The sequence below is a fragment of the Acartia tonsa genome, chromosome 1 (assembly GCF_053477335.1).
Source record: "Acartia tonsa isolate MP-2025a chromosome 1, ASM5347733v1, whole genome shotgun sequence".
In the NCBI taxonomy this organism is placed as follows: Eukaryota; Metazoa; Arthropoda; class Copepoda; order Calanoida; family Acartiidae; genus Acartia; species Acartia tonsa.
Genome location: NC_137260.1, coordinates 49084447 through 49100098, shown reverse-complemented (window position 1 = coordinate 49100098; position 15652 = coordinate 49084447). Strand labels below are relative to the sequence as shown.

The window sequence follows — 15652 nt, the reverse complement described above, 5'->3', positions numbered from 1 at the left end:
CCTCGTAAATGAAAAAATGTTTTCACTGCTCTTTATTTTTAAATTTTTCCCCCTCCCACATATGTATAATTCATTCCCAACCCACCCCCTATTTCAATCCCCATCCCCCCTTTAGCAGGGAATCCCATGCAGAATATTTACCCCTGTTTAAAAAAAAAGATGATGATGTACCTGGAAATGGTCTGGGTTTATCCCTGTCATCCTGACGGCGCGAGCTTTCAGCCAAGTCGCGTAACTTGTTCTTGCGCATGCTCTTCACCGATATTCGCGAGGATGGCGAGGCGTACGGCGAGACACGGGCAACTAAACTCTGATCCCGTCGGACTGGCTCGTTCTTCTTGGGTTTTTGTTGCGGTGATGGACGGGGTGGTAACATATTTGATCTTTCAGGAGATTTTCTAATAAAATAATAAATATAGTCAATAAAAATATTTACAATCTCTTTATTAAGCATATGAGGCAAATATCAGCAAACCATTTGTTTTCTGTCTTGAGTTTTTAATATTACTTTTACTTGAGGTTGCGAAATCCTTTAATACATAAAGACAGACAGGCACAGATTCCGTTACTTTTATATGAGGATAACATTTTCAATATGAATTAATATACCTAGTAGTACTGGCGGCTGCTGCTTGCATTTCCTTGATAGTATTCTCCGAGATACCCCTGTTGAAAGCACGTCTGTGTGGCTGAGGCAGAGGGTCGATGCAGATTGGACCTTAACAGATGAACATAACTTTTCAGGTATTAGCTTGTTTGTTTGTCAGTATTTTCAGCTTTTTGAACGATTAAATGAATGATGAAGAAAAAAAATTGTATAAAAGAATTTACACTTTCAAGGATAGTTCTAAGAAGTACATTTCAAAAGAAAAAATATCTTTAACTTCCTTATTTTAAGTAACAAAACAAAATCTTAATATTTGGGAAAATGTAGGGTAATACCTACTAATTTTTTTTTTTGATTTTATGCAGTATAAATGGAGTTGTTTCCTTATACAATATACATTTCGTGAAAAGCCTATTAACGTTTACCTGACAAAGAACGTTGAAAACCTTTGTTAATCGGTCTCGCCATAGCATTTGATTTTATCAAATTCTTCTCTGCTGAAACACTTGGAATACCCAATATTTCTTCTTCCTGTAAAAGAACCATAAAAACATTCTTGGAAAGAACGAAAATTTAACTAATAATACATATTTCAGAGATGAAAGGGAAACCGGACTGTACAATGCACATTAAGATATATAAGTTATTAAGTTTTTATAAATAATTTTAATGTTAGAGGTAGATTTGAAATCCGTATAAAGGATTTTTTGTATAATTCTTTATTTAAAAGCGCAAATACAATTTAAGTTAATCAATTTTGACATCCGTGATAGGTAGATCAAAAACTACCTGCGCTCTAATTGGTTGAATGATGTACGACACATAAGCTTCTCCATCCAGAGCGCAGATAGTTTTCAATCCACCAATCACAGATGTCAAAATTAATTAACTTAAATTGTATTTCCACTTTTAGATAAAGAATTATACAAAAAAAAACTAAAAATTTGATGCAGATTTCAAATCTACCTCTAACATTAAAATTCTTTCCAACTTATATATCTTAATGCACATGACACTAGTATCCAAGGTTTTATAAAAACATTATCTTATTCTTTGGCTCAAAAACTGTGGGTACTTGCTTCAGAGAAGTCATATGTAGATTGAATGTTATTTATTTTTGCGAATACTTAAAGAAGTTAACAACCATTGCACAGGGGTGTATATTTTCAAATTTGACCCTGCTGAGGGGGGGGGGGGAGGGGGGGGGGGAGAAAAATAAAAAATATGTGGTTGGGGGAAAAAAAATGTAAAAATTAAGAGAACTGAAAGCATTTTTTTCCATTTTTCTCACCTTTTTGGTAAAAAAAAATAAAGAATATGTGGGAGGGGGGATAATATAAATAAAATATAAAGAGTTTTGAAAATATTTTTCCATTTAATTTCCCTCCTTGCTGGAAAAAACTAGGAGGGGAAAAAAATAAAAAAAAGGGCAGCAGGGGAAAAAATGAATCTTGTGCAGAATATTCACCCCTGCCGTTGCATAAAATAGACATTCTGATCAGCCCCTGTCCCAATTTATCCTATAAATAACCTCCTCCTTTCCCTCCCCTATCTCCTAAAACTACTTACTATTTCTCTGGAGGCCTGAGCTCTGTAATCATATTTATAATCCTCCTCTTCTGAGTCTTTGATCAGGTCATTAACATCATCATCTACAGAATAATCAGTGGTACCTCCTCCACTTTCACCTTTCTTTTCCTTGGTTCCTTCGGAATCTAAATATAAAATGATATAGAATTACATCTGTCACAACAAAGAAAAAACAAGTAAACTAATTTGGTAGCTCTTGTTCATCATTTCATTGTATTCTTCTTAAATTGTAGTATTAACTTGTATTAAAATTAAAGACTAAACAGTATACTTAAAGTCATAAAATGTTTTTATTTTCTATTCAAGTTCAATAAAGTCCTGTCGTGATTTATCAAGATTTTATTCCTTTTAAACTGACCTTTATCCCTTTGATGACGAGAAGGCCCATCAGAGCTATCCTCCGAGTCTGAATTGTTGTCATGGACATTATCATCATTGTCACCATTCTTAAAAGAAACAAGATGGGTATAGCAAATCATATGATTTTTACATGAAGCTAAAGAATATGTAGCATAGGAATTATTAGATCATTCTTCGAATGTAAATACTATTTAATTTTAATCTCTCAAAAGATTCATTTACAAACTCTCTAGGGAGAAATAAACAAATTATCATGTGTGAAAAATTCCCAAAATCTTTCTAATAAAACAAGGATGACAACATCTATAAAAGCGGAGCTATGAAACGGTAGGATAAACGAACATTAACACTTTAAGGACTTGTTTATAAAGATGCTTCGCTTATTATAACATTTTCCTAAGAGTCAGTATTCAAAAATCAGATTATTAGGATAATTGTAGAACATGAAAAATTGTCGTCAAAAAAAGTAAAAGTCGATATGTTTGAAATGGACGTATGAACTTTCTAATAACAAATATAGAATTGCTACGCTTCCTAAATCGTACCTAAATGTTATAAGAATCAACATGCAAAGTTTGAAATCTATTTATCTAAATATTCAACATTTGATATTTTTCTCTCATAAATCTATATTATAAATGTAAATATACCTCTATGTCCGTGGGTGGAGGTTCCTTCAATCTTATTTTCCTCCTGTACATATTCTTAATATCATCAGCATCCAACTCTGAGGATCCAAGGGTTTCATTTAGGTCACAAACCTCACTTAAAAACAAACAAGATTAGATTTCATAAAAACGGATGAAATGAAAAAAAGATTACTGTCTTTTCGTGTAAAGACATGCCATGGAGACTCAGACATCTCTGTAACATCCCAATGTGACGGACACACACACAAAAGGAAAAAAAAACTTTTTGGAGAAGAAAACTAGATGCCTGTTTATTAAAGGATTGAAACGAGTGACATAAATAAACAGTTTATACTTTTGAGTAGGTTTAACTCTCCAACATCAATACAATATAAATATTATAACTATAACCTTGACACCACTTTAGACGAACTTTAATTTGCGTTTATGTTAATTTCTATTTCTAAAAAATTTAAAATGCATCAAAACTATATAATATAGATAAAATGGCTTCATTTAAAAAACAAATAAATTTGGTTAAAAGGGGGGGGGGGAGGAATGTGGTGACTCGTGCCACGACATACCAGCAATTTTATTTTGGGTGCTTCTCCCTTAGTTTTAGAGATAATTGGGTAAAATCTTTTGGGTGGGGTCACTAATTACCCCAACTTTTAGTATCGCCGCTCCCGCCGTTCACCGTTCGTTCGTGGCACGAGTCACCACATTCCCCCCCCCCCCCCCCCATTTCTTGGGTTATCAAATAATGTGCCTTTCAAGCTTTTAATCCTCCCCCTCCCCCCTCCCTATTTCTGAAATGAATGAAAAATAAGGGGGTGGAGTTAATCTTTTCCCTATGTCTGACCCCTCAAGTGGTCCATAACCAAATATAACCTAACCTAACCTAATAAACAAACAAACGAAATCTCCCCCACGACATAATTTTCAATTATTTTTTAAAAAAGGGGGGAGGGGGAGGAGGGGCTATGTGCTTAACAATGCACTTTGAAAGATAACGCCTCCTTACTTGAAAACCTGGACATCAAAGTCAGGTTCATTCATCAGAATTTCCATGATTTCTTGCCTTCTTTTCTTTTGCTTGACTTTGTAGACCAGCTCATTCTTGTCTATATTTTCTATACCAGTAACCTAATTTTTTTTTAAAAATTCAGCACTCAATACAGAGATAGGTAGTTTGTTATTTAAATGGATTTATTGTTATTTGGATCTTACACAGATTATTATGTACTCGAAAATTGTGAAGCTTGTAGCTGGCTGAAATAACAATCCCCTCATACACCCCTTTACCCTTTACCCACTCGTCTCCCCTCCTCTCCTACTTATGAATGAATAATAATCTAATTTCTGAAAATAGTCTAATACCTTTCATATTACAAAACATTGCAATTTCTATTTCATTACATAAGGCTTAGGTAATTTTTAAGTCAATTTTTATTAAGATGCAATAAACAGAATGGTTTTACATATTTTCGAATTTGTACTTTGGGATAAAGTTTTCAATGCGCAAGTCTAACTTTTCTTTAAGTTCATTAAAAATATTTTGGGTTCCAAAATCTATTCCCCTTTTATATGTCTGTAAATCAAAGTATCATGGTTTTTTTTATATTTTAATCATTTAAATTTTAACTTTAAGTTTCTCTTGTAAAGAAAGTTAAGTATTGAGTTGCTGTATATAAAACCAGTGGTTATTTCACTATACGAAGACCTATATGAAGTTTTCATAAAATAAAAAAACTCGATCGATTCAGTAGCTATCGAAATCTTAAAATACAGACAAAAAAGCTAAACTACTTTACTTAGTATTAATTGTAAAATATTATTACCGTATCATTTGATTTTAGTTCCGCTAAACATTCTCTGACAATTCCAGTGTTGGAGCAACCTACTTCTTGTACTACATCGTCTATCAATTTTAATTCCAGCTCAATTCTTGTTAATCTAAATTTACAAAAATTAAAATAAAATATATTCATAAAGTATATAGGCATTCATATGACTAACATTACGTAGCTCTGAATTAAAAGGGGAAGGTAGAAAAATATCCAAAAACAATCCCAAAACTTAAATATAAAAATAAAACCAACCCGAGAAATACTCCGTAGGTTCAGTAGTTTGTAAAATCATACAAAATGAATTTTTTAATAAAAAGGTCAGTTGAAATAGTAGGTAGGAATATTTCTTTATATAGATGAGAATACTAATACCTACAAACAGATTGAATACTTCTTGTTCCGCCTTCTATCTTATCTTTGCTAATTGCAGACCTAAAAATATACAATTGCAAATTTCTCATAAATAAAATAAAACCAAATCTAAAAAGTTTTTATGTTACCTGGGTAGTCCTTTTAAATTTTAACCCATGAAAAGTACCTATAACATTTTTTTATTTATACATGAAACTTAAACTTTTTAAAAGTCAGCCGCAAATCCGCCTCAAATTAAATTCAGTTTGAATGCTTTATTTGTTTTAAAGAGATATTGCCAATTTGGGTCAGGTTTAGACTTACAGCTGATTTTTAAAATTGTAAAAGGTTGATTTCCCTGAGGCTTACAGGCGGCTGACGCGCGGCTGCCGATCCTTGGTAAAAACTATAAGTTTATGAAATATTTTTTTGGTTTGCACACAGTCACACTAAATGCGGCTGAGCTAGAATACTTCACCAATGTCAATGAAAACAAAACTTTTATTCAAGTTTACAGACAGTCTATACGTAATCAATTACAAGTATTAATCCCTAGGGTAATAAAACATGTTTTAATATCTAATATTAATATAAATTGACGAAAAACCGTGTTCCTGTTTGTCTTTATAATATAAACTAGCGGCCGCTGCCCTATCATCTAGAGACTCTGTAGTTAAAGGGCTTTAAAAAATAGCCTGAAACCTTTCTAAGGATTAAATCTAAAAAGAATGAAATAGCCCAAACATTCCCAGGTCCTATGTGAAGCTTCTCTTCAAAGGAGAACTCAATCAGTTCAGTTTGACATTTCAAGTTTCAGACAAAAAAAAAATAATTTAAGAAAAGAGAGAGGGATTATAGAAGGCAAGAAAGTTTAGCTAGTATAACCCATTAATTAATTTACACCACTTTCTTCTACCTAATTTTAAATCTACAAACTTTCTAGCGCTTCGCGTACGTTTTTCTTTACTCCTAAATACCCTAAACCTAAGCAAATGTGTTAAGAAGTAGATTTGCTAATTCCGAAGACGTACCTGACAATATCTTTATCAATATCTCCGCCAAGATTATCAATGACATCTTGAACAAATTCATCCTGGGAATCTTCCTCTTGAGAATCTGGTAGAAACAAACTCTGGCTTTCCTGGATCTGGGACTGATATTTAAGCTTTTAAAATCATGATTCATTAAAAAATGAGTGTCAAACTAAGAGCATTTTGGTCGCAAACATAATTCATAACTTTTCTGAATTTAAAAATAGGAACTGCGAAAAAATAAACTATCAAATATAGCCCAAAGCTTGAACTTTAATCAAATTATTTTAATAGTAAAAAGTACATTAAAACATAAATAACAAATAGTTTTAGGCAATATCTAAAGTAAAAAATAAAAAGAAAACTTAATTTATACCTACACAAAATGTATTAATAGCATTAATTCCTGGCTCAGGTCAAAAGGTTCTGTCTTGATTCTTGGCTAAAAAAAATTACAATAAAATCAATAAAAACTTATTAAAGTTTGAGTACTAATGATAAATAGGGACAAACTTTTCTATCATTTATTTGCCTCCCCCTGAAAGTTAGGCTATTTTCCTGATCTCTGTCGCCCTCCCCTAGAAGCTAGGGACAAAACAACTAGCATATTAAATAGTGACAACTCTTACCTGTTTTACAGTGAGTTTGTGTTTATCCTTAATCCTGTGGAAGAGAGCTGTTTGGCTGCAATTTAGAATAGCTTCTTCATCACTGTTTTCTACTTCTGATGCTTCAGATTCAATCTTAATATAATAATTTAGATTAACTTCTTCATCACTGTTTTCTACTTCTGATGCTTCAGATTCAATCTTAATACAAGAATTTAGAATAGCTTCTTCATCACTGTTTTCTACTTCTGATGCTTCAGATTCAATCTTAATACAAGAATTTAGAATAGCTTCTTCATCACTGTTTTCCACTTCTGATGCTTCAGATTCAATCTTAATACAAAAATTTAGAATAGCTTCTTCATCACTGTTTTCCACTTCTGATGCTTCAGATTCAATCTTAATACAAGAATTTAGAATAGCTTCTTCATCACTGTTTTCCACTTCTGATGCTTCAGATTCAATCTTAATATAATAATTTAGATTAACTTCTTCATCACTGTTTTCTACTTCTGATGCTTCAGACTCAATCTTAATACAAGAATTTAGAATAGCTTCTTCATCACTGTTTTCTACTTCTGATGCTTCAGATTCAATCTTAATACAAGAATTTATAATAACTTCTTCATCACTGTTTTCTACTTCTGATGCTTAAGATTCAATCTTAATACAAGAATTTAGAATAACTTCTTCATCATTGTTTTCTACTTCTGATGCTTCAGATTCAATCTTAATACAAGAATTTATAATAACTTCTTCATCACTGTTTTCTACTTCTGATGCTTCAGATTCAATTTTAATACAAGAATTTAAAATAGCTTCTTCATCATTGTTTTCCACTTCTTATGCTTCAGATTCAATCTTGAGAAAATAGTGTCAATTTTAGTTTAAAACAAGTTTTGGGATAGCGGAGTTACCATCCCCCAAAATAGTTATAAAAACAGATGTATAGTATAGATGTATATACAGACACAACACACCATTGGTTGATTTTCAATGACCCAATTGGAAGTTGGCTCAAGGACAGTGCGATGGGGAGATACAGTTATTTAACCCTTTCTCTAGTGTTTTAATCTAATGTTAAATGGACCTATAAGAAGCTTCACAGTACTTAGGAGAACTACAAACGCGCAAAGCAGACAGACAAACAAATATTATATTACTATTACATAAGGATCATGCTTTAGTTTTAATTTTGATTCTATTTTGAGAAGCCTTTGGTTCACTATAAGCTAATACTTTCTTATTGTAGAATGAGTTGCATAGCTAATCGTTTCTAATGATAGACTAACAAATAGATAGAACTGTATCGCAATTAAAACATTTATCTAAAAGTTCACATTAAGAAAAATTAAGATTTTAAAATATTGTCCTATAAATTTGAAAGTTCTAAGAACGTAATATACTTTATACCTTTTTTATATAATAATAAACTTTCATGATTAATGGAATTCATTATAGATTTGCATTATGTGCTACTACTTACAGCATTATTTATTTAAAAATTTGGATTGTACTACCATTAAAAGAAAAAAATATATAATGTTTGTATTTCATAACCTGTGGATTCTCACTATTATTTAACAACCTGAATAAACATTGCAAAAATATTTGCAAACAAAGTGCAGAAACCTGACTGATCAACAACAATTCCAAATTTGTCAATCCATGCTAGACTGTCTCAAAATGTAAAGATTTTAAATATGCGTATAACATTTCGGGAAAAGGATTTTTACAGAATTACTTATCACAGCTATTACCATTGTAATTGAAAGCTAATAAGTACGAAAAAGACCTTAAAAGAATATTTTCAAAAACAAAAAAGTATAAAATGTACCTAGATGAATTTGTCATCTAGTGGCTAATGATTTACTGTCTACTGCTTTGATTACGTCAAAATTATAAAATTTTCTGAGTTGACATTTGTGTGCTTTTGACTTTAAGAGTGCATTTGATAACTTTGGTGGTGTGTTATAAATTTTGAACTTACCATAACTTGTTAATATATTTTGGTAAAGGCTAATTCATACCTTTATTCTATGCGGCATAGGGTGAACATTGTAATATTTTTTAAACAGTTTCAACGGAAATGTTTGAATGATGCTGGTATTGGCACCCATTTTTATTTATTCTCACTTTTTTGGTTTTTCACAATATAAAGTTCTATTTTTGTGTTATTTACATCTAAAATTATTAGCTTTTACACATACATACAAACTAAAGAAATTAAGAAAAGAAAATAAATATATCCATTCTAAATAAAACTTATGTTTTATTATCTGATTTCGTTACTATCAAAACTGTATCCTTTAAAGCTTTTAAGAACAAAGACACGGATTCAGTGTTATTAATGCATTATATAACATTAATTTGAAATAGAGATTTCATTAAACTTCCGTTTATTATTTATTCATAATCTCTTAGTTTTTAACTTCCAAGAATACATTGTTATAATATAAAGTTTAAATCAAACAAGACGTACAAGATTCGAAAAGAACAAAATAAACGAAAAACTGTCCATATTAACTTAAAATTTAAAATAAATAAAGTAAAAATAAATTTTTAAAATTCAACAAAAAAATCCTTTAATAGGTATTTTGATTGTCTGATAAAACTTGTTGCTTAATCACCAATGGTCACAAACATTATGAACAAAATATTACTAAATTTGTTATTAAATCAATACCAAATTCTTTCAACAAAAAACTTGTAGAATATAAATTGGACACCGATATTGTTCACCGGGGACATAATTTTTTAAGAAGCAAAGCTACTACAAAAGTTGTATACGGTTGACTGTCAGTTGGACGTTTATTTGTGTAGTTAACACACAAATCAAACAGAATTTATAGTGAACTCTCTTAGAGTTAGTTATTCTGTCGAAATCAAAGAATTCATTCTTAGAAATTAGTTTGTAGTTCATAAGTTTGTGTTTTCCTTAAGAGCTTTAAAACTGCTTCCAAACAAAGAACATGTACACTTTTCTAATTTAAATGGTTTATTTGATTTCTTACAGTGAAAGATTTGCTACCAATTCATCCTTGTTGGTATTCATTAGAATATAAATTTTTACTATACATCTATAATTTACATTATCTTTTTTTGAAATTATTTAAATGGATTTTTTATTACTTAAATTAAATATCAAATACAAAAAAATCTTTTAAAATAAAAATAAAACTTTAATATGATGTACTGTGAGAATATTTAAAAATACCAATATTCCCCCCTGCTGGTTGCAGGTGATATCAAAACTTTTTATCCGTCAGTTTTTTTATGCTTTATTAGAAGCGTAGGCTGTTCTATAATAAACTCTAGTTGTTGGAATTTATGCAATGGCTAAAATGTAATGTATATATGTCCGTTTATACTTGTGTGTGTTTTAACTCGTAATTTTCGAGAATATTTGACTAGGTAATATCTATGGAAAAATATGTGTAGCCTATAAAAGTTATGAAAAGCAAACATACAAAAGTATGCCACTAACTAGGGACGTCTTAGGGTTGTAGTATTAATCCCTCCCACTCCCCCCACAAAAAAAAATCAGGTGCTTACTCCCTAAAATCATAATTGGTTGGAAGTCCTTGCAAATAACTAATGTGAATATTCCCTCAAAAGTAAAACAGTTTTGTGTGTAGCGAGAACATATTAAACAGACAGTCAGGCGAACATTGTAACACTATGTAAGGATATTGTCCTTGTTATTATTAAACCCGATATTTGAATACTAGGTCATAATCTAGAAACTAATTCTTCAGAAAAGTGAATAGCAAGAAATTGAAATGCAGAAGATTCAAATTATTGTAAATAAAAAAAATACATCAAACTTTTACCATATTTTCTTTTAGATTATAAAAATATTTTTAGTGGCAATCTATAATTCACTTTGTATGTCCGTCCGTCAGTCAGGCCATAACGCTTTGGGGGAAATTTATTTTCTCAGCTACTATTCAAGATAGATTTACAATAAGACATTTTTTATTTATAACATCAAACTATAATTTGAATTACGAAGGTAAGACTGTAATTACTATTTATTGTACAATATGAACGAAAATATTTTTAGTATATTCGCTATTCGGTGGGATCACACACTGTACCTTGTTGATTATTGATAACCCACTTCTCTTAATTTAAAATAAATTGAAAATGAGGGAGATGGTTAGATTTTTGTTTGTTTAGGTCAGGTTTGGTTACATTGTTTCTTGGTATCTCTGCAGGGTTGGGCTCCCCGCATGGGTCATGTATAGGAAAATTTCTTATTATCAAAAGTAAAGAGGGTAGGGGATAACATTGCTCAACAGGTGCTTTATGTGAAAGCACCGTACAGTATGAGTACAACAGGATTAAAACACCCAATGAAGGTAATATCTAAAAAAAATTACCTTTATTACTTCATGTTCTCCGTCTGATTCAGGACCAGAAGATGCGCCGCTACAATACCTAAAATAAAAAAGGTGCTTTAACTCAAACCAAACTCTTGAACACAGAAACCACTCTAATTTTTAAATTTTTGAGAGAAAACATTCCCCTGTTCAGGCTCTATACCTGTTACCTATGGGGTAATATCCATGAAAGGTAACCTTAACGTAATTTAACCAGACCGGACATAAAGTTGCTACCCTCCTGATACTGATCCTTACCTGCCATTATCTACGTCAGATTCTGGGCAGCTCCTGTGACCTTTTTCGTCCTCGTCTTCGCTGTCTACTATGCACACGCTTTGGCTCTAGAAATACAACAAATCTTTTAATAATCTTTTAATCTGGGGCTGTGATTCAGCCAATTAATTCCATTTGAAATTGCCGAAAATCAAATATTTTGTTGTCGTAGAGTTGGCGTAATCTTGCTTTATAATGTAGCTGAAGGAAAGTGGGTAAGAAGGGGGAGAAATAAGGGAAGAGGGCTGTGGGGAAATTTTCACTTATAATTGTTTGTCTGAATCACATTCCCTCGTACCTGCTTTATATATTTTGAGGGAGTATTTTTCTAGGAGTAATACTCTCCCTAAAATAGTTCTAAACCTTCCCTAGACCTATAAAAAGATTCCATATAGGTTCAGTGGTTAGCGAGATCCTTCGCTAGAGACAAAAAAGCATACTACTTTATATAATAGGATAGGATAAATAGTTACCTGTTGAAGAAAGTTATCATATTCATCAAGAGTAATTACTTCTATATCACCATCATCTTCAAATGTGCCTTTTCTAAAATACGGATTTTGTAGAATCATAACGATTAAGTTCAGTAAGATTATAACTAGGACAAGATTTTTAAAACAGAGAGGACATTTCTTGTGTAATTCCGTAAGTTTAGGTGTTGGGTTGTACAAAAATGCTCTTATTAAGTCAAAGTGGTCTTAATTATATAACCAAATGTATATATATGAAATGGTCCTTAATTAAGAAATGTTTGACTTAAGAAGAGCATTAGACTACAACCCAACACCAACTTTACTGAATTCAGCGAAAAAAATGTTCCTCTTTCTGGTCACAATAGGACACTAACAAATATATTTTTATAATTTTCAAAATATATCCTACTGAATCTGAAAATTAGCTATTACGCATTTTAAATGCCAGGTATAATTTCACAAAAAGCTACCAACTTTTTTCCCATTCGATTTGTGGCGTCCCACAAAAAATTCTTAATTCAAATCTATTAAATAGGTATTAAACAATTTGTTTTAGTATGTTTACCTTTTTATTAACGTAGATATATCAGGTTTCTTGTCGATTTCTGGTGAATTACTGGTTGCCATATTTCTAAAACTATTTAGACTTATTTATTACTTTGGTTCATGTTGCTTGCGACCCAAATATGTTGTGGTTTGTTACACTTGCGTAATTACACATCATCATTTCCTACGGGGAAAGTACTTTTACCAATTGATTTTTAATATAGATTCTTTTTTTGGCAAGGTAAGAAGAGTTTTCCTTTGGGAGTACTTTTATACAACACTAGAGTGGGTGTGAGTTACCCCTAGATTTAATTTATTGAGAAATAATATTTTTTTATTTATGGGGGGGGGGAGGCGGTATTTTTTCTTGGAGCTATATATCTTAAAGAGAGTGTCGCACCCTGCATATCTCCCCGCATACACCGTAAGTTAGCTTAAAAATTCCCCGGATTAATCCAAGCTTTTCGGAAAATTGTGGAACGATAGGTTTGGTTGTTTGCAAGTATTAATGGACATTTACAACAACCACACATAAATCTTACTACTAAATTAAGTACTAGCGGCTACGCCCCCTAGAGGCCTCTAGGGGCAATAAGGGAGTGAATTTAATAACCCATTTTTTTTATTTTAGATTCAAAAAGATAAAAAATCTAATTTCAGTTTAAGAAAAATCAAAAAGAATATTTTTTGGAGGGGGAAATTTTTTTCTAGGGGCAATTTCTCTTGGGAGCATGGTGGTACTCTACCCCAAAATGGTTATAAACCTTCCCAGGACCTATGAGAAGCTACCCTGTAAAGGAGAACCGTATCGGTTCAGCAATTAGCGAGATCCTTCGGTAAAACATACAGACAAACACACAAACAGACAGACATCCTGTTGCTTAATTACCTATATAGATAGAATTATTTAAAAAAAAAAACCTGTATAAGTCAGCAGAGGAATTAGAAGAAGAATCTTCATTCAGATCTTTCAACCTAAACAATTATTTCTTATTAATATCTTAAGTAGCACCTGAAGTATTACCTATTCATATTTGTGTTGATGAATATTTTTTCCATATTTTACTCACCAAGTTTCATATAATTATGAATATGATTGCAATAATAACTTATAAGGTAAATTCTTACTTGATCTTTTTGGACACCATCTCAATTTCTTTCCTGATTTCAGGATCACTTTGATCATCATCCGATATATTTCTCCTTTTAACAGAAGGATTTTCGGAACCGTTCTTTGCGTTTTTATCTTTCTTTGTTGCATCCTTTCTTTTATCTTTAGCAGTCATATTTTCTTTCTTATCTTTTCCATTTACTGGAAAATCTTCATCACTGATATCATCGAAGGACAAATTATGTTCATCCTTGCCGTTTGTAGCAATTTCCTCATCACTGATATCTTCCAGAAAATTATTTTTAAATGTTGTTTTATGATCAGCAGCTGTTTTTGACTGTTTATTTTGAGCTTTGGATTTTGAGGGGCTGTTAACTGAAGATAATTGAGCAACTGACACATTCTTAGCACCAGCATGTTTAAACGTAGAAGAAAGATATAGAGGAGAAATTGGAAGATCAGAAAGATTTTTGTTGTTAGTACTTGTGTTTGAATCTTTATCTTGAAGTCTGTCAGGAGTTGAGGATCTAACACTGCCTAGAACGGAGGCAGGAAGCACGTTTTTCTTTGGAGATCCCTTAACAAATGCAAAAATATATTCATTAAAGAAATTCAATGTAAATCTTATTCGATGATTTGAATCTTAGGTAATTTAAAAATTAGTTTCACCTTTCTGGGAGATAGTTTGAGGCGCTTTTTAGGTTTTGTATTCCCATCGGAATCATCTCCTTCATTGTCAGCAAAGCTTTCAATGTCCTCATTACTAGAGTCATCACCAGATTCATCTAAAATTGTTGAGTTACAGATTAATCATTACTAGACACATGTTGCTCCATAATGAAAACAAAAAGATAATCTAAACTGTCATGAAATGAAAATTACATGAATCAAAAGTTTGTACCTAGATATTGAGTAGAAATTATGAAATATTTTCATCATAATTTAGTTAGGTAAATATTATTGATTATAACATAATCATGTTAAATATGTAACCTGAAGGGGCTAAAGCAGCTAAAAGAGGTGTACCTTTACTCCCGTCCAGAGGTAATCCTTGCCATTTCCTGCAATTAGTATGGTTATTTGAAGGAAGGTAACTATTAAACTAAGCAAAGTTATTAATAATATCATACTAAAATATACAAAGGTAAACTACTTTCTTATAGACAGAGAGGGAGGGGACATTGGACTGTAAATTACTCTAGTACCCTAAGTTTTATACCTAACCAACCATGTTATATTATTCGTTGGCCAAAAAACTTTGGGTACTTTTAATGAATTTTTATTTATTGTTTCGAAACTAATGGTGTCCAAACTTTTCAACCCATATTCTTTCACTACAAAACGAGAAATTTAGTACATTATCATTTGGGATGAATAATAATTTATCATCCATTGTGCTATAAATAAACCAAGAAAAATATTTTAAATGACGTATATTGTACTTGCTATTAAAATAAATGGTCAAACCTTGAAACAACTTTGTAATCCTGAGAAGACACTGTCCTCCACTTGACTATTTTGTAATCAACCACCGGATTTCCATTTCTTACAATACATCTAAAAAACATATCAACAAGAGTTTGCCTAATCAGTTTGGGAATAGAAGAAAAGAGACGTCTCGAAAATCCAGTTGAGAAGGACGCCTAGAAACATGACACAGAATGGCTATTTTCCTCAAATTGCCTGTCGATCACTGAACTCCCTCTGTCGTATATTTTTTAACCAAATTAAAACTAAGTTTGGGGGGTACTTTTTTCCTATTCCTAACCCATTTGGGGGACTTTAACCCTGCCGGACTACCCAGTACCAAATATTACCTAAATGTTTAGCTTACA

General features: G+C 31.6%; 1 protein-coding gene across 3 annotated transcripts in view; it reads right to left on the bottom strand.

The window, feature by feature from the left end:
• LOC145322682 (uncharacterized) overlaps positions 1 to 15652 on the bottom strand; it is a 33485-nt gene that overhangs the window by 11728 nt on the left and 6105 nt on the right. Inside the window, exons 12-32 of one of the 3 annotated variants that reach the window (XM_080164883.1) lie at positions 15285 to 15374; positions 14811 to 14878; positions 14487 to 14602; positions 13835 to 14394; positions 13628 to 13681; positions 12726 to 12797; positions 12161 to 12233; positions 11670 to 11755; positions 11412 to 11469; positions 7048 to 7161; positions 6828 to 6860; positions 6419 to 6543; positions 5409 to 5468; positions 5028 to 5142; positions 4211 to 4332; positions 3208 to 3322; positions 2556 to 2643; positions 2177 to 2322; positions 1033 to 1138; positions 610 to 718; positions 172 to 398 (exon numbers count right to left, since the gene is read on the bottom strand). In XM_080164883.1, coding sequence (XP_080021009.1) covers positions 172 to 398; positions 610 to 718; positions 1033 to 1138; positions 2177 to 2322; positions 2556 to 2643; positions 3208 to 3322; positions 4211 to 4332; positions 5028 to 5142; positions 5409 to 5468; positions 6419 to 6543; positions 6828 to 6860; positions 7048 to 7161; positions 11412 to 11469; positions 11670 to 11755; positions 12161 to 12233; positions 12726 to 12797; positions 13628 to 13681; positions 13835 to 14394; positions 14487 to 14602; positions 14811 to 14878; positions 15285 to 15374 — 2537 coding nt within the window. The remainder of the gene's footprint in view (positions 1 to 171; positions 399 to 609; positions 719 to 1032; positions 1139 to 2176; positions 2323 to 2555; positions 2644 to 3207; positions 3323 to 4210; positions 4333 to 5027; positions 5143 to 5408; positions 5469 to 6418; positions 6544 to 6827; positions 6861 to 7047; positions 7162 to 11411; positions 11470 to 11669; positions 11756 to 12160; positions 12234 to 12725; positions 12798 to 13627; positions 13682 to 13834; positions 14395 to 14486; positions 14603 to 14810; positions 14879 to 15284; positions 15375 to 15652) is intronic. The other 2 variants (XM_080164893.1, XM_080164901.1) reach the window with 2 other exon arrangements.